The following is a 24,120-nucleotide window of genomic DNA, read 5'->3' on the forward strand; positions in this document are numbered from 1 at the left end:
ACACTTGAAGGCCTGCTTGTGGCTAAAGGTCATGCTTAAGTGTATGGTGTTGATTATTTGGACACTTTTTCTACTGTAGCTTAGTTTACTTCTGTTCGTATATTGATTTCTCTTCTTGTTGCGGCCCTTGTTTCAATTGGATGTTAAAAATGCTTTCTTGCATGGGGATATCCATAAGGAGGTTTACATGGAGCAACATCCTGGGTTTGTTGCTCAGGGAGAGTATGGAATGGTGTGTAAGCTCAAGAAGTCTTTATATGGGCTGAAACAGTCACCTCAAGCTTGGTTTGGTTGGTTCACTGAAGTTGTTTTGGAATTTGGACTGACACGTTGTAGTAGTGATCATTCTATATTTTTCCGACATTTTGATGCAGGAAGAATATTTCCCATTGTATATATGGATGATATTGTCATTACAGGAGATAACTCTTCAGAAATTGAGAAGTTGAAGATGCATTTACAACAGAAATTTCAGACTAAAGATTTGGGAAGATTGAAATACTTTTTGGGTGTGGAAGTGGCTTAGTCAAGGAAAGGAACTTAGCTTTTACAGCGAAAGTATGTTATTGGTCTTCTTTCAAAGACAAGATTGCTAGGATCTAAATGTCTAGATACTCCCATGGATCCTAATTTAAAGCTTACAGCTGATGGTGGTAATGTTCTTAGTGATCTTGAGAAGTATCAAAGCCTTGTTGGGAATAAATTATTTGGCTGTGACTCGACCTGACATTGCCTTTCCTGTCACTGTAGTGGGTCAGTTTTTGTCTGTGCCTCAGACATCTCATTGGGATGTTGTTATATGTATCTTGAGGTACCTCAAGAAAGCTCCTAGACGTGGTCTACTTTACTTGGATCATGGCCATGGACGGGTTGAAGGCTTTTCAGATGCTGACTGGGCTGGATCTCCTGTTGACAGAAGGTCAACTATAGGCTATTGCACATTTGTTGGAGGGAATCTTGTGTCGTGGAAAAGCAAGAAACGGACAGTTGTGGCTTGATCCCATACAGAGTCAGAGTTACGAGTCATGACACATGTTACATGTGAGCTGATATGGGTAAAACAGTTGTTGACTGAGCTTGTAATGTAGTCCTAGATAGATGATAAATCCACTAGGAGACAATAACCAGGATCTTCCTAAAACAGCTGGCCGATTGTGGCAAATTTGAGGAAATTAGGTCAAAACTAAGGTTAGACTTTGGGTAATGGGGTGGGATTTCATTTAGTCAAGCTAGGCAGGCCTAGGGGAAGCTAACAGTTTAGGTTTGAATAATGTTTAACAGAAAACTTGAATTTCAGAAAAATAGGTGACACTAGGGTTTAGGATGGGAATTCAGAGCAAGGGTTTGGATTGAATTTCCCTAATGGTGAGGGGAAGGTTCGAGCCAAATTTGGGCAGAAACTGATGGTTGGAAAGAGCTGTGGGAATGTTGGGGCTTTAGGGTTTTGTTGGAGAGGAGGGGAATTAGGGTTTTAATGATGCAATGGGGCTGTAACTTAGGTCGAGTGTAGGGTGTGGTGAGAGGAGGCTGTGATCCAATTTTGATTGGATTATGATGGTGGGTTAAGGCTGGACAGGAAATTTTGGGTTTAAAGGAGCTAGGGTTTAGTGGGGGTCGATGGGGATGAGTAGGACTTAAGTTGGAAGCTGAGAAGAAAGAAAATTGCAGGAAAATAAAAGTAACTTACAGGATTTTCAGAGATTCAGCAGCAGCAGCTTGAAGCAACCTGAAGCAACTTGAAACAGAGAAATAAGAGGGGCTCCCAATCTTAATAGATGCAAGGAGTTGATTGGTAATCCCCCAATCCCTTCACCTTGAGATCCACAAGGCACACTCGCTGGGGAGCAGAGCAGCAGCAGAAATGGCATGCAATCATGACTGAAATTTTTTAATCTAAAACTGTGGTGCGCTTAGGGCCCTCCCCTGACTTTTATGTATAATCTTTGAATGAGGTTACATAGCAGTATCAACAACTAGGTTGATGTGAAGACTTTCTAATTTCAAAAATAGAAACAAACTACCAATTACAGAATAGAAAGTACTAACTTCTAATTATGAAAAAAAGACACTAACTGAAAATAGAAACTAACTAAAGCAACAAAGTTTCTAAAATATAAAAGGCATTTTGACTAGGGGTGTAAATGAATAGCCGAAATCCGTTTTCGTATTCGTGTCCGTATCCGTTTAGCACTATCCAAATCCGTCTGAAAACTAAACGGATGTGGATACGGATAGGTTATAGCTATCCGAAAAGCTATATTTACATGTAAACGGATAAAATATCCGATCCGTATCCGTGTCCGTGTCCGTTTAGCACTATCCGAATCCGTCCGATAGCTAATCGGATGCGGATGCAGATATAGCACTATCCGATCAGAATCCGATCCGTTTACAGCCCTAATCTTGACTGGTCAAAGGCCAGCTGGCTCCACTAAGGGCTGTGATACTATTCATGTGAACAGTGTTTCCTGGTCCAAAACTGGCCCAATACTTGGGCTGGTTCGATCTGCATCAGCTTGGCTTTACAAATGATTCCCATAGGAACTGTGGTCTAATAATCAAGCTGCCGTTCATGTTGCTTCAAATCCTGTGTTTCATGAAAGAATGAAACACATCGAAGTAGATTGTCGCTTTGTTCGAGAGAAGCTGCAACAAGGGATCATTTCTCCTAGTCATGTTCATATAGGAGAGCAACTTGCAAATTTGTTTATAAAGTCTTTGGGGATTGCTAGAGTGGATTACATTTGTAACAAGTTGGGCATGATCAATATCTATGCTCCAGCTTGAGGGAGAGTGTTAGTAGAGACTATTTATTGTCTCGGTTCGAACCAAGGGTAGTTTGGATATTATGTTTTATTTGTTTCTTTCTTATTTCCCTATTGTGTCCTTTAAGTGAATATATATTGAATGAAGTGGGAGCTCCAACCATAGTTGTCACGGCGTCACGGCGATCCAAGTCGGTGGAGGGGTGTCACGTCGATATATCGACATGTCGCCCGCCATGGCGTTGCCATGGCGAGCATGTCGACCATGTTTTATTTTTTATTTTCTCTATTTTTAATGTGTTAATAGATGTATACTCAAGCCATGTTTTATTTTTTCTCTATTGTTTCTCAAGTTTTAAGAAGAAAATTCAGAAATCGAAGAAGAAATCGAAGAGGGAAAGAAGAAATCGAAAGAAATCGAAGAGGGAAAGAAGACAGGAAGAAGAAATCGAAGAGGGAAAGAAGACAGGAAGAAGAAATCGAAGAAGAAATCGAAAGAAATTGAAGAGGGAAAGAAGAAATCGAAGAGGGAAGAAGAAATCGAAGACAGGAAGAAGAAATCGAAGAGGGAAAGAGAGTCAGGAAGAAGAAATCAAAGAGGGTTGCCATGGCGTAGGTCGCCATGCAGCCCTCTCCAGCGCCATGACAACTATGGCTCCAACATTAAGTGGAAAACTCCCAAGGGTTTCACAAACACATCGGTTCTCACTGCTCTCCTTTTTCTTCTCTTCCTCTCTTCTTCTTTTCTCTTTCATTATTATTTACAGAGGGCAAGGATCCATGTAGCAGGCCCCATTTACCTGAGATTCTCCTGACTTGCTGTGCTAAGCTTCTTCCTCTTACTTTCATCTTTCATTTGGCATTTTCCATTTTTCATTTCTCATCCTTATTTTAGGCCTCAGTTTTCCCTACTTTATTTCGCTTGGATCCATGTAGCTGACCCCATTAAGTTGGGATAAGGCTGAGTTTGTAGTTGTTATTTGTATAAATCAAAACATAATCGGTTTAAATGGGTAAAACCACAATCAAACCATTTATTTAACTGTTTCATTTTTTAAACCAAAACTGAACCATTTATTAAACAGTTTTATGGTTCCAGTGTAAACGACTCTATTCAGTTTCAGTAAATGGCTCCAGTTTGATTTTGACACCCTTAACTGGCGGCTCAGAGAACCTTTTCCCTTAATATTTTAAATATTCTTTAAATCCCCCAACCTCACTCCCTCGATTTCGCTAAATGGTTTCAGTTTGAGTTTCAGAAGTTATTTGCAGGCAATTCAAAATTTTGAGCAGGCCAGTAACTGTTCTGTTAATTTCATTCCATTCCCTTTTTCTGTTACTGTCAATACTCTAGAACAAGCAGAATATTACAGGTTCTGGATTAGATTTATATCCTGCTATTTCATATGTTTAGCCTCTACTGTTCTGAATCTTTAAATTTAAATCCCTCTTAGTAGATTTGTTAAGGCTTTCTATTCTACCATACAGATTTGGACCGAAATTGGAGAAGAGCAGGATCCGAAGCAATGGCTGCTACCATGGTTCAAAATTTCGCAACATATCACTGAAATTTTGGCAAATTTCGTAAATTTTGACACTACCGAGACGAGACAGGCTTCCAAAATGAAAAATGTTAAAATTTAGTTGAAATTTTGTGAAATTTCGATATATTTCGGCATGTCACTAAAATATTGCTGAAATTGCTACATTCCTATGCATGTAACTCTTTAAACTTAAGTATAAAAGCAACTTCTCACTGGTCTCGGTCGAACACAGAGTGCTTTTGTTGCTTTTCTTTTTTTGTCTTGCAAGCCTCTTCCAATCCATTCTTCGTGAGGGAAACACTTGTTCTTCATCATTTTCGACAAATTGTCGCCGGAAACACCTCCTAGCACATTTGACAATATCTCATTTCTGTATGTCAATCCCCAGCATACTACTTAAACCCCAAGTATCAATAAAATAATAGGCTTGGGTTGGATACTCAACTTATTGACACTGTGAAACAAGTAGTAAAAAAGTTGGAGCCAGATGGTAAACTACAAGCTATATGCAACACTGAGGTAAGTCTTATCATTCATTTGGAATATAATTAGTAAGTAGTAATTATTAATTAGTAATGAGTCATTACTAATTTTAAAAAATTTCCAAATGGGTATAGTTGAAGAGTTTTAGGGATGTATTGGGGAGATTTGGAACCGATGTCGCAGTACAAGGCAGAGAACACGGTGATGTTGGTACTCAATTCAATATCTTATTCTTTTAAATTACATATGTATTGAAAGTTGAAACTTGTGAAAATTTCGACGCATGTCTTTTTTTGTTGTAAACTTGTAATGTAGCTGAATGGTAGGAGTTGTATGGAGAATCGGCTAAGAATTTAAGGAGAATAGCAATCAAGGTCCTTGCCCAAACATGTTCCGCATCTGACTGTGAGAGGAACTGGAGTGCGTTTTCACTCATCCACTCCAAGTGGCGAAACAAATTGAGCTCCCAACGTCTATTTGACTTAGTATATGTGCACTACAACTTGAGGCTGAAGCTGCAACACATACGCATGGGACATGAGGGGCAAGGGGCAAAGGGGCACTATTGACCTTGCCAACATTTTTCAGGTTGACTCAGACGATGAGGATCCTATTGTGGATTGGGTGAGGGATAGAGGTGAACTTGTGTTGGATCAGGAGCGAGGTAGGCCAGACCCCATAATAGCTTCCCAGATAGGTGTTGATGTGGATGAGTATATGGCTGACGAGGGTCAGATACACGCACGGGAAGCATCACCCATACCATTCCAGCCCACAGGTGGCAATGCCGATGAGGATGATGACTGGTCCAAGTCCTCAGGTGGTATTGGTAGGAATCAAACTCAGACTCAGACTGGCAGATCTTGGCCGACTACTCATACCAGTGGAACTGGAATGGAGGTAATGGTGATGGTGATGGTGATGGTAATGATGATGGCAGTGATGATGATGATGATGGTGATGGTGGTGGTGGTGGTGGTGGTGAAGCATTTGATGGAATGCGAGAGTATTATGTGGTAGACGAGCAGACAGTGCCCGTAGAGCTAGTCCGATTCACCGGAGAAACACAATTTGATCAATGCCACATAAGATACGGACCACGGTGCACGTGATCCCGCACCTGCTCCCTCACAAGCCCCCATATCATACATCAGGAAGCGTAGGGATCGATAGACACAAGCTAATTATATGGATATTGATGACTTATCTTGGTCTGTTGGTGGATTGAGTATGGGTGATAGGGAGGGAGGATCGAGTGGGCATTGGCATGCCCCATCTTTTGACGCACATACTACTCCATCGTCATTGGATTATAGTGCATCACATTCATATGTATATGAATATGGATATGGGCAGTTCGTAGGGGTAGGGGACTATAAGTCCCAGTCCCAAGGACGTACTGAATCGTCTTTTGTGGACAACATCTTTGCATACCCTAGCTACCCAACTCACCAGCCGTACATGCTGCTAGCACCGACATCACATCATATTGGATCAGTGGGTAGTCATGGTTCTCCTTCACAGATTGGTAACCCGTATCCTAGGATAGGTTTCCTCCAGTATGTTGATGACTTCATTTACATGGCAATTGTGGATGACTACACTCGTTTCTTCTCCCAAACTATACCGTGGTCCACGTATGTCCTTCAGACAAAGAGCAATGGACGTCGACTCCAGCGGAGCATAAGTGGGGACGATCCAGGAAGACATAGAAATTATTACTAGGATTTGTTTTTGTTAAATTATGTATAGGTCTTTTGGGTGTTTTATTTATTTTTTATTTATGTATTTATGAGCAAGGGTAGAAATGTAATTAGGGTTGTGACACTGTTCACATGAACAGTATCATGAACAGTGTCGTGAATAATGTTTCCCCTTGTAATCTCTTTTATTATTATTATAAATAGAGAGCTTGACTGATCTCATTGATCATTCAAGCATTATTCCACAAACCTGTTTTGTTAACATGGCATCAGAGCCAAAATTTCTCTGATCTAAGTTTTCAAAACCCACCCCCTTCCTATCATTTTTTCTTTCCTCCCCTTCTCTCGATTTCTTTTCTCTCCTTTTTTCCCCTTTGCTTCTCCTCCCTTCCTAAGGGCAGCACTACAGAGGTGATCATATGATCTAGTTGCTGCCCTATTCCCACCTCTGTTTTGTCCCTTTATGAGATAATTTATTTGGTTCGATTGCTGCTGATTCCTGTCTGCGATTTTTGGAGTTTCCAGAATTTTGAAGCCCTAGCCACTACCATTGATCAAGGCTGGTTTTCTGCATATTGGACACTCATCTGCGATCTGGACCAGCTGCCCTCAAGCCTTTTTTGGTTGTTGAAGACCCCTTCTCCTAATCGATTCCTCTTTTTTAGGGTTTTCTAAAACCCTGATCATTATCGATTTTTGGGAATTGGACTGTTTGCTGCTGTTTTTTTATTGGAGCTTCTTCTCTTCATCAAGGACATCCTCTACAGGTTCCTGGAGAGATTCGATCAAGCTTCTTCGTCAATTTTTTTTGGATCCCCATCACCACATCGATCTTTAATTTCGGGTTCTCTTCCAAAACCCTGACATTGTCAATTTCTGTGGAAGGGATCTCTCTGCTGCTGCTGGTTTTTTGGGAGCTGTTTTGCCCTTCATATTGGCCCACTCGACCTTGATTTCAGCTCTTGGTTTGGTGTAATTGCTGGTTTTTCATTCTCCACAGCCTTGTTGCAACTATGGGTGACTCTGCTGATTGCACTGCAACTTCTAATCAACCTGGATATGAAAAATCAGATTATCATACTTTTCAGCCCAATCCCATCAAACTTGATGGCAGCAACTACCTATTGTGGTCTCGGTCAGCCTCTTTTGCTATTGCTGGCCGTGGTCTCACTGGCCACATTGATGGCACTGTTCCCATGCCTGCTGCCCTGACTCGTTGGCTTGCCAACAATGGTATTCTCATGTCTTATTTGATTGGTTCTATGACTTCGGACATTGCACACGGGTTCCTCCTTTTTGATACAGCTTCTTAGGTTTGGTCAGCCTGTAAGGAAACGTACGGACAGCTTGGTAATGATGCACAGGTCTATAAACTCAGGAAGAAGGTTCTTCATACTACTCAGGGGGACTTAACAGTCTCTAAATATTATGCAACTCTGCGCAACCTTTAGCAACAGTTGGACCACTTCTCTGATTACCGACCTGATAATGCTACTAATCTGGCTGCCGATAAGAAACATGTGGATAAAATCAGGGTCTATGACTTCTTGGTTGGGTTGAATGTTGAGTATGACCCAATTCGTGTTCAAGTGTTGGGCCATTCCCCTTTTCCCAAACTTGAGCAATCTTATGCCTTGGTCTCCTCTAAAGAAAATCGCCGAGCTGCTATGTTGCACCCTGCTGGCCCTTCAGACTACTGTACCGGCTCCTTCTACACCAGTTGGCACTCTCTCTGTGGGTAGTACTACTATCGGCACCATAACTTGTGAGCATTGTCATAAGCCTTATCACACCAAGGACAAATGTTGGAAACTTCATGGGAAGCCTGCTGACTTTGAGGCTAAACAGGTTGCCAAGCGAAAACCAAAAACCAAGGCTAATCACTCTGAGTCTGTCACTGCAGCCCCTACTACTGACACTGGCCTATCTCAGGAGGATTTACAGGCATTCCTACGTGTTCTAAAGTCTTCTACTGCTGCTGCCTCTACTACACCAGCTACTGCCACTTCGTCTACTCCTTCAGGTTCACACTTTACTTGGTCAGGTATTTCGTTTGGTGGTCATTGTGCCTCTGTAGCTTCCCATCCTTGGATCATTGATTCTGGAGCTACAGATCACATGACCGGGTCCTCTAGCCTCTTCCATCGTTATTCTCCTACCTCTGGGAAAGACAAAGTCAAGGTGGCTGATGGTTCCCTTTCCTCCATTTCTGGAAAGGGAATCATTAACTGCACTCCTTCCCTTCCTTTGTCCAATGTTTTACATATTCCAAATTTTACTACTAACCTTCTTTCTATTAGTAGTATAACTCGTGATCTTAACTGCAAAGTAACCTTTTTTCCTTCCCATTGTGTTTTTCAGGATCTGGACTCTGGGAAGACGATTGGATTGGGTAAAGTGCATGGTGGCCTATACCTGCTTGACGATGGACGTCTCACTCCACCTCCATTACTACCACTACATCAGAATTCCTTAGTATCTTCTGAAATTTATCAGTGGCACTCTAGATTAGGTCACCCCCCTTTAAGCATTTTAACATCTTTATTTCCTACTTTGGTCAAACATTGTGATAAGACCGATTTCTTTTGTGAGGCTTGTGTTCTGGCCAAACAGACACGTTCAACTTATTCTATTTCTAATAAAAGGAGTTCTTCACTTTTTCACTTAGTACATTCTGATGTTTGGGGCCCCAGTCGTAAGACTTCGGTTTCTGGTCACCGTTGGTTTGTCTCTTTTATTGATTGTCATTCTAGACACACATGGGTTTATCTTTTACACACCAAAAGTCAAGTTTTTTCTTGTTTTCAGCATTTCCATAACATGGTCAAAACTCAGTTCAATGCTACTCTCAAAGTCTTGAGAATTGATAATGGGACTGAGTATACAGAGACTCAATTTCAGAAATACCTTGCTGATAATGGGATTGTTCATCAGACAAGTTGTGTTGATACCCTAGCCCAAAATGGTGTGGCTGAAAAGAAGAACCGACACTTGTTGGAAGTGGCCAGGGCGTTGACGTTTTCGCTCCATGTTCCCTCCCAATATTGGGGGGATGCTATTCTTACTGCAACCTATCTTATTAATCGGTTGCCTTCCCGTGTTCTTGACTCCTAAGGGTGTCAATCTGGAACCGTAACCGTATACCGAAACCGAAACCGCCCGTGTAAAACCGTACCAAACCGCACCGTTGCAAAAACGGTACGGTACGGTATGGTCAAACGGTATTGACCATGGTACGGTACGGTAACGGTTTTTAGGGTCATACCGTCAGTATGTATCGAAACCGTACCGTTTTGGGGTGTAAACATGTAAAAATGAAACCGTACCGTTTTCGTACCGTATGCATACCATTTTTGTACCGTATATATACCGTTTTCATATACATACCGTTTATAAAAATCAAATTTATACCGTTTTTTATACCGTACATATACCATTTTATATACCGTTTTCATACCGTACCGAAACCGTACCATAGCAGTATGGTTGCGGTATTGAAAATAGGGTTCTTAAACGGTACAGTACGGTATCGGTATTGGGTACCTATTTTTGGTACCGTACCGTTTGACAAGCCTATTGACTCCTGCAGTCCGGCCGATATTTTACATGGGAATTCCACCTTTGTGGTTCCTCCCAATGTTTTCGGTTGTGTGTGTTATACCAAAGACACTAAACCTCATGGCAAATTTGATCCTCGTGGGTTAAGGTGTATTTTTTTGGGTTATTCTCCAACCCAGAAAGGTTATAAGTGTTACCACCCTCCTTCTCGTCGTACTTTGGTCAGTATGGATGTGGTCTTTCATGAAAGTCTTGCCTATTATTAGTCTACACATCTTCAGGGGGAGAATTCTGGTTCCAGTGAAGATGTGCTTGTGTTTCCTCCCCTTGAAATTCCTCCTTTGGTTGCTACCCAGCCTCCTACCACTGCTGCCCAGCCTCCTACCGCTGCTGTCCAGCCTCCTTTGGCTGCTCTCCCTTCATCTGTAGGGACTCCTTTACAGGGGGAGTATGTAGGAAATAATGGTAGTAATGATCATTGTCAGGGGGAGTTGACTCCAGTCCAGAGAACCATCAGTGAATTTCAGAAGAAAATTGACAACTCTAATATCATCACCTACAAGAGACACTCCAACAGAGGTCAACATCAATCCACTGTGGCACCAATACCTATCCAATTGCCAACCCAGGAGTCAGATCCTCCTCCTTGTGGTGAGACCTCTCCTTCCAATCTACCTATTGCTCATCGAAAAGGTACTAGGACTTGCACCCTGCATCCCATTTCTCGCTTTGTTTCTTATAGTTCTCTTTCTCCATCTTTTCGTACATTTGTGTCCTCTCTTTTTTCTGCTTCTATTCCTAAAAACTGGCAGGAAGCATATACAGATGGAAAGTAGAAGGCAGCTATGTTGGAAGAAATGAGAGCTTTAGAAAAAAACAACACTTGGGATCTTGTAACCCTCCCTCTAGGAAAAAAACCAGTGGGATGTAAGTGGGTGTTTGTGGTCAAACAAAAGATTGATGGGTCTGTGGATCGGTATAAGGCACGTTTGGTTGCAAAGGGCTTCACCCAAACATATGGGATTGACTATCAGGAGACTTTTGCCCCTGTTGCAAAATTGAATATAGTTCGGATTTTACTATCGTATGCAGTTAATCTTGGATGGGATCTCCAACAGTTGGATGTGAAGAATGCCTTCCTAAATGGGGAACTTTGTGAGGAGGTATATATGGATATTCCACCAGGTTTTTCTTCTGACAATAATGAAGGCAAGGTGTGCAAATTGAAGCGAGCATTGTATGGGCTGAAGCAGTCACCTCGAGCATGGTTTGGTCGGTTCCACAAGGCAATGACATCTGTTGGCTACAAGCAAAGTAATGCTGATCATACTCTCTTTATAAAGAGGGCTGGTGAGAAGCCCACTGTTCTTATAGGGTATGTGGATGACATTGTAGTTACAAGCAATGATGGGGATGAGATCAGCCAGTTGAAGAGGTTTCGTGGGCAGGAATTCGAGATTAAAGATCTAGGGCCGCTACGGTACTTTCTTGGGATTGAGGTTGCGGATCTTCTAAAGGCATCTTTCTCTCCCAAAGGAAGTATGTCCTAGACTTGTTGGCTGAACTGTGCGTTAGGATGTTACCCTTCGATACTCCTATGGAGGCTACTGTTCGTCTCAAAGAAAAGGAGGGTGAACTGTTGATAAAGGCCGGTACCAACGCCTAGTGGGAAAGCTGATTTATCTCTCACACACTCGTTCAGATATTGCTGTTGCTGTGCGTACTGTGAGTCAGTTTATGCATGATCCCTATTCTTCTCATATGGAGGCTGTTCTTCGGATTCTCTACTACTTGAAGTCAGCTCCTGGAAAAGGCATTCTTCTGTCTCCTAATGGTAACCTACGGGTAGAGGCGTATACCGATGCTGACTGGGCTAGTTTTGCAGATCAGAAGTCTATCTCTGGGTACTGTTCTTTTATAGGTGCCAATTTGGTCACTTGGCGTAGCAAGAAGCAGAATGTGGTGGCTTGTTCTAGTGCTGAAGCCGAGTTTCGGGCTATGGCACAAGGCATTTGTGAGTTACTTTGGTTGAAAGGCTTGCTACAAGATCTTGGTGTTCCTGTTCATCTTCCCATGATGTTGTACTGTGATAACAAAACTGTAATCAGCATTGCACACAACCTGGTACAGCATGATCGCACTAAACATGTTGAAGTGGACAGACATTTCATCAAGGAAAAACTGGAAGAAGGGTTGATTTGTGTTCCCTTTGTGAAGTCTGCTGATCAGGTTGCTGATATCTTCACTAAGGGATTATCTGGGAAATTGTTCCATCCCATTCTAGTCAAGTTGGGCATGATTGATATATTTGCACCAACTTGAGGGGGAGTGTTAAATTATGTACACCAGAATACCATAGGGGTATTCTGGTCTTTTGGGTATTTTATTTATTTTTTATTTATGTATTTATGAGCAAGGGTAGAAATGTAATTAGGGCTGTGACACTGTTTATGTGAACAGTAACGTGAACAGTGTCGTGAATAGTATTTCCCCTTGTAATCTCTTTTATTATTATTATAAATAGAGAGCTTGACTGATTTCATTGATCATTCAAGCATTATTCCACAAACCTGTTTTGTTAACAGTTTTATGAAAGTTGTGAGTCTTGTGAGTTGTGAGTTGTGACTTTGTGTATTGAGTATTGAGCTATTGACCATTATGGAGTTTATGAATTATGACTTATGAACTTATGCACTTATGACTTTATGAGTTTAAATTTTAAACTAAAGACTACATTTGACTTTATTTTTGTTTCATTACTTTGTTTAAATTTCTGATTATGTCTTTTAGTACTTAAACAATATGTATTTAACTATTTATACATCAGGGTCCGACCGTGTACTGTCAATCACGGGTACAAACCCAAAACACCACTTTGAGTTCATTTTTTTGTAATATGAAGGTTTAAATGTGTTTATCTAGTTTAAATAAGGGTGTACATGAAATATCAGGCCTTAATATGGCCAAAACCCACCGAGATGGAGGGCCGAAATATGGCAGAAAAAATACCATATTTTGCCAAAATTTCAGAATATTTCGGAAATTTTGACTAGCCCGAAATGGCGAGACGAGACGAAATATCGAACTATGTCTGCTACAAGGGACTATATCCTGGTGCAATTGCAATTGAGGATTGAAACTGAGGACAAGTTTTCTCACTACAGAGGGAGAATGTGATGAATAAAACCAAGTTGCATTTTTTTTGGGAGGGGGGGGGGAGGGGGAACTTTGGTCCAGGGGGGTTTCCACATGGAGTACTTTTAGACATTTATGTCACTAGACACTGTTCAGCAAGTGCTGTAGAGGGTTAGAACAATTTTATTATAGGTCTGCTATATTATAAGTATATGTCAACCAAAGTTAAATGTGAGTTAGAGTGTCAGTTTTGCATCAATATAAGGGTATTTTGGGTTTTCATTGATTTTGAGGTTACTTACCAGTTTTAATAATATTAGGCTGTTCTAAACTGGCAAGTTACTTTAGCAGAGGTTTTCTACTTTTAGTTTGAGTTCCATTAAGTAGTTAATGAATTGGGACAATGAATCAGTAAGTCCTTCAGCCATACACTTTGGCTGGGCAGGAAGCCAACAACAAAATATATGCATCTCTGCATCCCAACTGGTACAATGAATGAAGTACTTATCTGTCAAAGCCTTGTTCTACAACTGTGTGGATTCACAGGCCCTCTTGAAAGGTGGATTTCTTCAAAGCCTAAAGTGGATTCCTTGGTACTCTCTCTTCTCTTCTTCTACTACCTACTGTTTTCTTTCTAATTTTCATTCTTCTATTATAGAACCCTATTCCAACAAAATTAGCAGCACTCTTTCACCATTGTCTTCATTATCAATAACTCCCCTTGCATAACATGCTCAGGTCAACTCTAGCCATCATATTTCATCCAACTTCAGCCAGCAATCAGGAGCATTTTTCTCATTTTTTCAATTTTTGTTCCCTCATCACAAACCATTCCAGCCCCTAAAATTTCCATCCAACTTCATCAAAAGACTAATTCTCGATCAATCATGAAGGCACCAACCCAACAAAACCCTAACCCTAATTGAACCATTAAAAAATAATGTAATTTCACAACTCCTAGAGCAACCAAGATTCTTTTTCAACAACCAGCAGTTGTTTTCCTTTATTTCTCGTAGCCTAATACAGAGCTTGGCTCATGGCAATGTTGGTATAACCTGCTATGGGCTCAATATTATGTGAAACCCTAATTCTATAGCATGTTTTTGGTATTTCTTGGTTTACCTTAAACATAAGGTTCACCACATAAGAGCCAACACCATTTGAAATTTGCGGAACACTCAAAAGTTAAAACAACTCATTCATATTCCACCACGAATGAATATCAAATCACTATATATGCAATTTCATTCATATTCCACCATGAATGAATATCAAATCACTTTGAACAATTGTAGAAATGGGCATTATACAACAACTCAGCCTTATCCCAACTAAATGGGGTCGGCTACACGGATCCTTGCCCTCCAATCAGCTCTATTCGAGGTCATACTTGATACAAGGCCTAAGCTATGCATGTCTTTTCTCACTACTTCGCCTAATGTCATTTTAGGTCTGACGGGGCTCTTTTAGTTCCTTCAATTTGAATTAAATCATTCCACTGTACTGGAGCATAAAAACGCCTCTGTTGAAATGGGCATTATATATGATTAAAATTCAATCGCCTACTAACTGAAATATTCCAATGAATTCATCATTCTATAGTTTTCACTTTCTTTGATGGGATGGTAAAAGAATACAGAGAAGAAAATCCATTTTTCCAATTGTCTTCTGATCTGGGTTTAATAAAAATGCACAAAAAGTTACAGAATTAGATTGAGTTACAGGCTTACCTTTATATAAGCATCCCAAACATGATCATCGGCCGTAACCATTTGGCGTGTTTCATTCCAGAAAACCTACTTTGTTCAAGAATTGAAGAACAGTTATATCCTAGTATTAAAAAAGGGTGTACCCAGTGCACAAGGCTCCCAGCACTGCGGAGTCTGGGGAAGGTCATACTGTATGCAGCCTTACTCCTGCTTTCGCAGAGAGGCTGTTTCCAGACTCGAATCCGTGACCACTTGGTCACAATAAAGCAACCTTACCGCTGCACCAAGGCCCGCCCTTTAGTTATATGCTTGTATTGCCTCCTGAAATATTTGTACCAATTTTTCAATACATCTTTGTCTTGCTGAGATCCAAATTTTTCATTGAACAATGTGACTATATCAACCCAGGCTTGAGTAATGAATGTATGACCAATTTTATTCCCTGGATTCACCTGTTCCAGAGAGGACGGGCCTTGGTGCAACGGTAAAGGTTGCTCCATTGTGAGCAAGTGGTCGCAGGTTCGAGTCTGGAAACAGCCTCTCTGCGAAAACAGGGGTAAGGCTGCGTACATTATGACCCTCCCCAGACCCTGCAGTGGTGGGAGCCTTGTGCACTGGGCACGCCCTTTTTTTATTCAACTGTTCCAGCGGTAGTTAAATAAAATAGCGGTCCATTGTGGTGTCCAATATGTCCTAGATCGATCAATGCGGGTGGGGACTTCACTCTCCCTCTCCCTTCCATCTCCTACAAGTTTTTGACAAAACTATTAGAAAGATAAAAATTGAACAAAACATGGAATCCACATTAAATGTCATCATCCGAACAAAATGTAAGTCAATCAAAGACACAAGAAAAATCAGGTTGGGCACACAACACAGTGGAGATTGTGTTAAGACCCAAACCAATACCAGAACTAAACACACAAATGATAACCACCCAACCAGATGGTCCAGACCCTGAATCAGCCAAAATTTCTCAACCCAAAGCCAACCTGGGTCTAAATTAGCCAAACTATGCACCTAAACTAACAGGTTGCACTGGGTTGGTTGGCTTATCAAACATTGAAGTAGGATATCAATGCCCAAAAGCTCATAAAATAGCTTGGCACTCTAGAGACTCTAGTTTGTTGTTTCGAAGCAGAACCTTCTCATTCTTTGTTGCCACAAATATTTGGAGCACAGTTTCATTTAACTATACACAGGGAGCAAGATCTGTCTCACTCACTATATCTTTACCCTTTTTGGTTGATCACTCATGCAAACTTAGATTAACAGAGACATTCCATCAGATGAAAAATATAGATCAGCACCAAAAAAAAAAGAGATGAGTACTGGTTATGACAAAAGAAAGGGAGAGAGATAGGAAGTTAAGGAAAAAGGCATTTTCAATTCTCCCACTTCTGTTATTCATATTATTACAAAGGGAAAGAGTAAGAACTCAAAAGAGCAGCATCAAAGCATCAAAATCAAAAAGAGGAGCTCTTATACGCATAGAAAGACATACCGCTAGGCTCAAGATGCTTGTTGCTGAACATAGTACATAACATAGTTATACTTTTCATCAATTATAACGGCTTATTATTACAGACTTAATAACATAGTCATACTTGTCATCAATCATAACGACTTATTATTAAAGACTTAATAGTTCAAAGTAATCCATCCAACATAAACTACTATCACCTGGTCCTAGCACACCTCGATAGGTCCTAATCTTTTGTGGTGGATTTCATTTAATTCAGTCAAACAGTTTCTTTTGTTTTGAAAAATGAAGCATGAGGATCAGAAAATGATTTAGTTCAAAATTTTGGTTCTACCATCCATTTTGGAACACTTCAGCCCAAATCAGTCAATTTTTCTTTTTCAGATGTTTTATTCACATTTTTGTATTGAGGCTTTTAAAGGCACAACTAGACTGACTGATGCAGATCCAAGTTCACGCAGGAAGAAGAAGAGCAGCCTTTGAGCAGCCTTTGATTTTCGTTGGAGCCTTTACTTGTTTGTTCTTTTATGCTAGGGTTAAAACAGTCTTTTATTGCTTAGTTCTTCCCTCCACGATTTTAGAGGGATAGGTTGCTTTATTTGTTTGTTTTATTTGTTTAAACTTGTACTCCCATTTAGAGTACAAGTATGCTAATTGTAATTAGGAATCAGATTAGGAATCACCACTCCTAATCTGACTAGGATTGCTTCTAGGATTAGGACTGGAACTCCCAGTTCAAGTCTGATTATTTGTAAGGCCTTTTGCCCCCCCCCCCCTTTCATAATAAATAAGATAAATCGTGGGCAGGCTCCCCCACTTATTATTGCATTAAAAAAACTGTGTTTCAGATCTGAGATTGCTGCCATCGAGCTGCTGCCTCTGCTCCAGCTACGAGCCTGCATCCTTGTGGACTCAAGGTGGTTAAAGGGTGGGTTCTCCTACGACTCCTTGCACTATGAAGGTCAGGAGGTCTTCTTCAATCTTCAAGCTGTTGCTGCTCCTGCACATTAACCCTGCAATTTATCCATTCAACCCTCAACCCCATTAAACCTGCAACTCCTACTTCAACTAGGACTCCATTATAATTCCAGATCTAACCATCACCTTCAAACCCTATTCTCAGTCCACCTTCCCTACATCATTCCCCACACTCGACCTCAGCCCTAGCCTATAATTCCCACTCTAACCCCTTCATCTCTTCACTCCATTAAACCCTAAAGCCTGTGACCCGATTCTGCCCAAAATTGCAGAAACTCAAAACTTCTCCAAACCCTAATATCTTTATACCATTAAGATCTCTGAAACCTGCCTTTTAAAACCCTATAAACCCCATTGTCATTACTTAGCCCTAACCCTAGATTTTGCCCTAATAACCCTAATCTGCCCATTCGGCCAACCCTTAGACAGAACCTGGTCCTAAGTGGAAGTTATTTCACCTAGGCTACATCACTGACCATATTCAAAAGGCCCATTTCACAAATTGTCTAGTGTATTTAAAACTAGATTAGACTTGGTTCATATTTACCAAAAACTTTCTCTCAAATACTGAACAAAAATCACTAAAAGGCTAAAATATTTCATTTTGAGAGAATTGAAATTGACAGTGAAATTTGAGCTCTAAAGAAGAATTTAGTTCTTAAGGTACAACTTTCCTATGTACTACAAATTAGGAAACCTAGGTTCATGTTATAAAATTGAAATGTACCAGTCTTACTCCTACGGCATCATCTTCAAGATCTTTTTCTTGATCCAAATGACTGCATCTTTGACCAGAAATTCCATTTCCATGTATCAAACATAGACCTTTATAGTTTGAGAAGGTTATTGTTCTCTATGAACTTGCACGGGGATGTGCCCAGATGCAATTTTATCAAATGTGAGCTGCAGCTGCTTCAATCAATATAGAAAATTTAGAAGATTTGTATTAATATGTTACAACCTTGATATAAGCATCTCAGACGTCATCATCGTGTTACTCTATGTTGAATTTCATCCAGTAAAAAAAAATTCTGCTCTAGAAGGACAGTAATGTCATTGCAATACTTCCACAACTTCTTCTACCGATGCCTCAAAACTCTCTTTCCTTGTCGAGAATTGAAATTTTCATTGAATAAGATTATCATATCTGTCCATGCTTGTTTGTTGAATGTATGATCAATCTTATTTCCTCTCTGCACCTGGTCTAGTATAAGATCAATAAAATAAAGATCCATTGGCGGTGTCCAGTCTGTCCTTGACACACCCTTTAGTTGCAATCCTTGGGTACCTGTTCCTTCCCCTGACATGTTACAAATCCTATCAATGACGAATCATATGTTCATTTATTAAACCAACATTAAACTTCTAGAAAAAAAAATTTCACTACATCAAATACTAAACAACAGTTACAGCAATCCCGAAACATAATCATCACTTTGGATATAGTACACAGCATGTTTAAATGCACCCCATGCTCATTTGCCTCATAATAATATCTTAGTTCTAAGATATTTTAAGATAGCACATGCAGCACAAATACATCCTTAGAGGTATGTTTCAGCAAAATTTTGCTAAGCTCTCCCCAACCCCACCCCCCACCTTAGTTGCAAATGGGGAAAAAAAATAGTCGGTGATAACAGCACTGTTCTCATTGCTATTACAGAACCATACATGAGACTTCAGCTTCATACAGCTCCTGGAAGGCCACAAATAAATCTAGGGATCACTTCGGCAATAAGGGCAAATGAGAGGAAAAAGAAGAGGAGAGCAAATATTCAACAGTTAACAAATAGGTATCATATTGATCAAATTTTGAAAATCAGGAATATCAGATATATTTTGCATAAAAAAATCTAAAGAGTCATTTCAACATCATTTCAAGAGTTAATATACTAAATACCTTTATATCTTTTGTATATTTTGCATATGAGGATGCAATTTTCACAATATAGTGAAAGTCATTTGCAATTAATTTGGAAGAAAATTCACTGCACAAAACAGTTACACTTTTTATTGACATCTTTTTCTTCCCTAACTTTCAGTGAAGTCCACTAACTTCTTGGAAAGCCTAAGACTCTAACAAGCATATTCCCATTAGGGATCCCCCATTCATTCAATGCACCTTAAAGTCAAACCACAGAAGAAATGGATGTTTGTGACTTCTGAGTAGCTAAAAAAAGTCTATGGCCAGATTCTATTATACGGTTGTCCTGGTCTCAATCCCAGATTGGAGAGCAGTAGAAATTTGATAGCCCGGCCCACCGATCTTTATTGGTAGTAACTAGTAAGTCATCATCATTGTCTACATCATGACTTGAACGGTCGTATCTTCCATCAGCAGTTGCATATCCAAATATCACAAACAAATCATTATAGTTCAAAAGTGTTTACGTCTTGTAGGACTGTGCATCGGGTTCTACTTGTTGACATTGTACTCAAGTTAGCTGCAATTGACAACAACTCAGCCTTATCCCAACTAAATGGGATCAGATAATTGACAACAACACAGTTAAGTTATATAAATTTGAATAAAACAAGCAATGCACCTTGATACATGAATCCCGGACAAAATCATCAGCTGTTACAGGATATAAACGCTGAATCCACAGCCCACCTGAGCCCACAGGATATAGTCCTTCAAGAGAAGATTGGGAAGTTTCTTGTGGTGTATTTCGATGACCTCTTTATCTACAGCAAAGCATAATATGACACCTAAACCATTTGGGACGTGTGATGAGAGTGCCACATGCTGAAAAGGTCTTCATCAACCACAAGAAATGCTCATTCATGTTACATAAGGTGGTTTTTCTTGGTTTTATTGTGTCATCACAAGGAGTAGAAGCTTACCCCGAGGAGGTTCAGAGAGTGGTGAATTGGCCATTCTTTTTTTGTTAAAATTCTGGTGTTCAGGAGAACAGCCCATGATTTCATTATATAGAGGGGAGGCATTAAAAACCCATGGGATACATCAACTTACATTAAATAAACTTTTGGATTTTCAACACCTAGAAACTAAAACCAATAAATAGATAACATCCCCAAGACATAGGGAACTACAACCAATAAAATGATTTAGAAAAACTATAAGACTCCTAATGACTAATAACTAATACCCAGGTGCATGAACAACCTCATAACTCCACCTAGGAAACTGAAAAAACACATAGCAAGAGTAAATACTAGCCTAGGAAAATGAGAAGGCAGAACCACTAGGTTTAATTTACCCAGGCCAGCATAGATGTCAACCTATGGGCTGGGCCTTTTAGGCCTGGTCCTGCGGGCACAAATCTGGCCTTCGGCTGGGCCTGGTAGGCTAGGCCTGGCGGGCTGGCTGAATTCCCTGCATCAAGCATGCTCTGACAACTTCTCATTTTCCGGCCACCATACATGTTCTTTGCTATGTGAGAGCGACACAGGGTCTCATCTTAGCTTTCCGGAAGTTCCACATGTATTTTGTGAGCTTTTTGTTTTAATTAGCCTGGCTGCTGCATGGTTGCCAACTATGACAGGTTGTTCTCTTTATCTTATATTTTGGCAACCAAAAGCTTCATAAGGCACACTGAGACATCCCACTGCACAATAAATTGCCAAATACAAAGATCTCAGTAACTCTTGTCAGAATTTATTCTGCAATCCTACACTCTCAAATAGCTTAAGTTGACTCTTTCATAAACATCCATTTTAAAATGAAAATACCAGTAATATTCATGTCTGCAGAAAGGCAATGTCATAGCAATTAAACACATCAAAATCAATTATAACCTTACTTCGAAAAGTCTCAAGGTGATATGCCAAGTCTCATCTTATGCACCGAGTCACTGACCACTTGGATGCTATATCTTCACCACAGATTTTATTACACATGAAGCTTAAATTCAGCCCACAATAAGCAACAGAAAATATTGCCTAATAGTGTTTCATTACATTTCCCTGTTTTTCCAAATTTTCAAAATGTTCAATAAAAGTTAATTGATTAAATTTTCCTGCTTGGGTTCTGAATTATGTTGGGCTCATGATATTGATTATGAGAAGATTAGATGAGGTTCCTAATTATCTATTAAAGCCAGCGAGTTCAGCTGCTTCGATATCAGACTTATAGAAACCGAAAGATATGGATGGATTGAGGTCATAAGTCTCCTTTTTCATTTTTTGGTAATCCATATTATTGTTGCATTCCAGAAACCGCCTCTTTACGAAAGCAGGGGTAAGGCTGCGTACATTATGACCCTCCCTAGAACCCGGAGCCTCGTGCACTGGGTACTCCCTTTTAAGCCCATATTATTTTTGCCTTGTAATTTTGATTATGAGATGATTAGATGAGGTTGATGTTTATCATAAATGCCATTATGCCAATGAGTTCAGTTGCTTCTACTGTGAGCCTACAGAAATAATGAAAGAAGGATGGAATAAGGTGAGATTCTTATAAAGTTGTGCCTTCCCAATACAACGGAAAGAGTCAGTTTTAAGTCGACAATGTTCTGTGTCCATGAAAATTAGTCATTCAAAATTTTTCTAAATCAAGAATTTTTGAAGAATTTCCATTGCAAAGGGATTCTAAAGTCCTCTATTCCCATCAGAAGAAATAATTGATTCAACGTTTGTCTCATTTTTAACTCTAGCTGACATTGAGTAGATTTTCAATTCTTCCCGAGTGAAAAATAAGTTTCATGCTTGGTAAAATCTATTCTAGAAAACTACAACACGCTTTTCAATGCCATTAAACCGTTACATGGAGCTCAAAAACAAACAAAACCTTCAGAACGAGATGGCTTTCAGAGAATAAAAGAGAAGCAGAGAACTGAAACTAGAAAGCCACAGAAGAAACCCATAGTATTCCACTAAACCTGGCAAGAACAGGGTCGAATCCAAATCTAGCCAGAAAGGTAAACAAAACGAAATAGAAGAACACATTGAAAGAGAGCAACAGGCGATTTGCAAGCAGACACTGCTCACCTCATCGATTGCGAGGAACGAATTGAACGATTTGCATTTGGCGCCTGAGGATGTAGGAGAGGGCAAAGGGTAACCCTACTCCAGAATAGCGGGAGGAAACGTATTGTGCGTGTTTGGTCGCAAAGGAAGCCCGGATGTCTTGGATATGCCGCATGAAATGACATAGTTAGACACGCCCTGGCTCCTACTAGGGCAAATGGTTAGTTGCATAAAAGGACATTAATCCTGACCGTTCATCTCATGCAATGCAAGAGATCGGAAATCAGGTTGTTTCTGATGATGAAAAGAGCTACTATGTTATGTGAAATTTATGAAAACTCGAAAAATTTGAAGGTTGATAATGTTAGAAAAGACGATTGTGGATATCTGATGGTCAGATACCTACAGTCGATAGACACTTACAGTCGATATGTCTTTGAAAGCTCAGACAGAGAGAATAAACGGACTTCTCAAAGGCTACTTAAGGACATGTTTGATTGAAGGTGTTGGACGAGTCAGATCCCGTCAAATCTAAATTTTTTTTTTTTTTTTTTAAATTTCCTTTTTGATTTCTCCGACACAATTTCGTTGTTTGAATCCACAAATCCACGCGAGTCCATATTTAATGCTATATTGAGAATCCAATAGAATTTAGCCCAAAGGGTGAGTCTACATTTATGTTATTGCTATCTTAGCCTATGGGTGGTTACTTTATTTGAATGCTAGTCACATTATGAATGAAACAAGCCGGATAACGTTTAAAAAATGAGATTCTTATTTGGTACTTTAATTTTTCTAGTCATTTAAATGAGTTAGGAAAAAGAAACTAAGTGATCAATTGGGGTTAGAATTGAATGACATGATACCCTATTATCAAGTTTCATTCCTATCCAAGGATCAGAACTCCAATTTAAATCTCACTTCATGTTACCATTAATTTTTGGGTCTTAAATCTGGATAAAAATCCTCTCCAATTCTCATATAGCACAATATGGCAAAGAGAGGGACACGTGGAGAGAAAGGATCGTGTTGTTGTGGCTGGTTTGCATCATTTTAGTGAGAAATACCTGTTTGAGATCTAGATTGCATTGAACCCAACTGTTTAGGTAAAATGAATTCCCCAAAATTAGAGAACTTGGCCTTGTATGGCAACCATTCTGTTTCAAAAAATTGGTTCTGAGTCAGAATCGATTTTTTCTGTTTCTGAATTTTTAAAGTAATTCTATGCCAACAAATGTTGTATGGTACACCTAGTAAAAAATTGAAATTCTAGGTAAGAACCCATCAAACACGATTCTTCCTCTTCTTGAAATTCCAAGTAGGTTGTAGTGTACCTTGCGATTGGGATGTGGGACGATGGTATTGCTAATAATGCTACGGTAGTGGTGTGGTGGTCAGAGATGTGGAAGAAAAGGGATGTGCAATTGCAAAGAAGAAAATCAGTTTAGATTATGTTTGAGTGAAATATTATGTTTTGATAGTAAATTCCATCAATGTCCCTAATTCACTTAAATCCACGACATTTAGTAGAATCAACTCTAAAATGTGAGAAACATCTTTTTGGTGTTTCTCAAAATCCTGCTAACACCAAAACGATATGAGAATTGGAGAAGATTGCTCAAATGATTAGATTCAAGGGGCTGCCTCCTTTGCTAAATCAGTTCAGATGAATTGATTCTACCCTTCCTATTAATCTGATGTTGTTCTTATTACTAGAAAGGTACAAAAACAGTTAAAGCTCACACATGAATAAATACTCATTCATAAACACTAATATATTTCTTCCTCAGAAACATATAGAGTTTGAATTGATAAAAGAACACAACTTTG

The 24,120-nt window shown here is 39.7% G+C and overlaps 1 protein-coding gene across 1 annotated transcript; it reads left to right on the plus strand.

Moving 5' to 3' along the window:
- The first annotated feature begins 647 nt into the window (after window positions 1–647).
- Window positions 648–998, plus strand: LOC122654997 (secreted RxLR effector protein 161-like). Its single transcript, XM_043849250.1, has one exon. The coding sequence runs from the start codon at window positions 648–650 to the stop codon at window positions 996–998; it is 351 nt and encodes a 116-aa protein (XP_043705185.1).
- Window positions 999–24,120: the final 23,122 nt, after the last annotated feature.

The sequence above is a fragment of the Telopea speciosissima genome, chromosome 3 (genome assembly GCF_018873765.1).
Source record: "Telopea speciosissima isolate NSW1024214 ecotype Mountain lineage chromosome 3, Tspe_v1, whole genome shotgun sequence".
In the NCBI taxonomy this organism is placed as follows: domain Eukaryota; kingdom Viridiplantae; phylum Streptophyta; class Magnoliopsida; order Proteales; family Proteaceae; genus Telopea; species Telopea speciosissima.

Coding starts and splice junctions, on each gene's coding strand:
- LOC122654997 (XM_043849250.1), top strand. CDS start 648: ATGGTGGTAATGTTCTTAGTGATCTTGAGAAGTATCAAAGCCTTGTTG.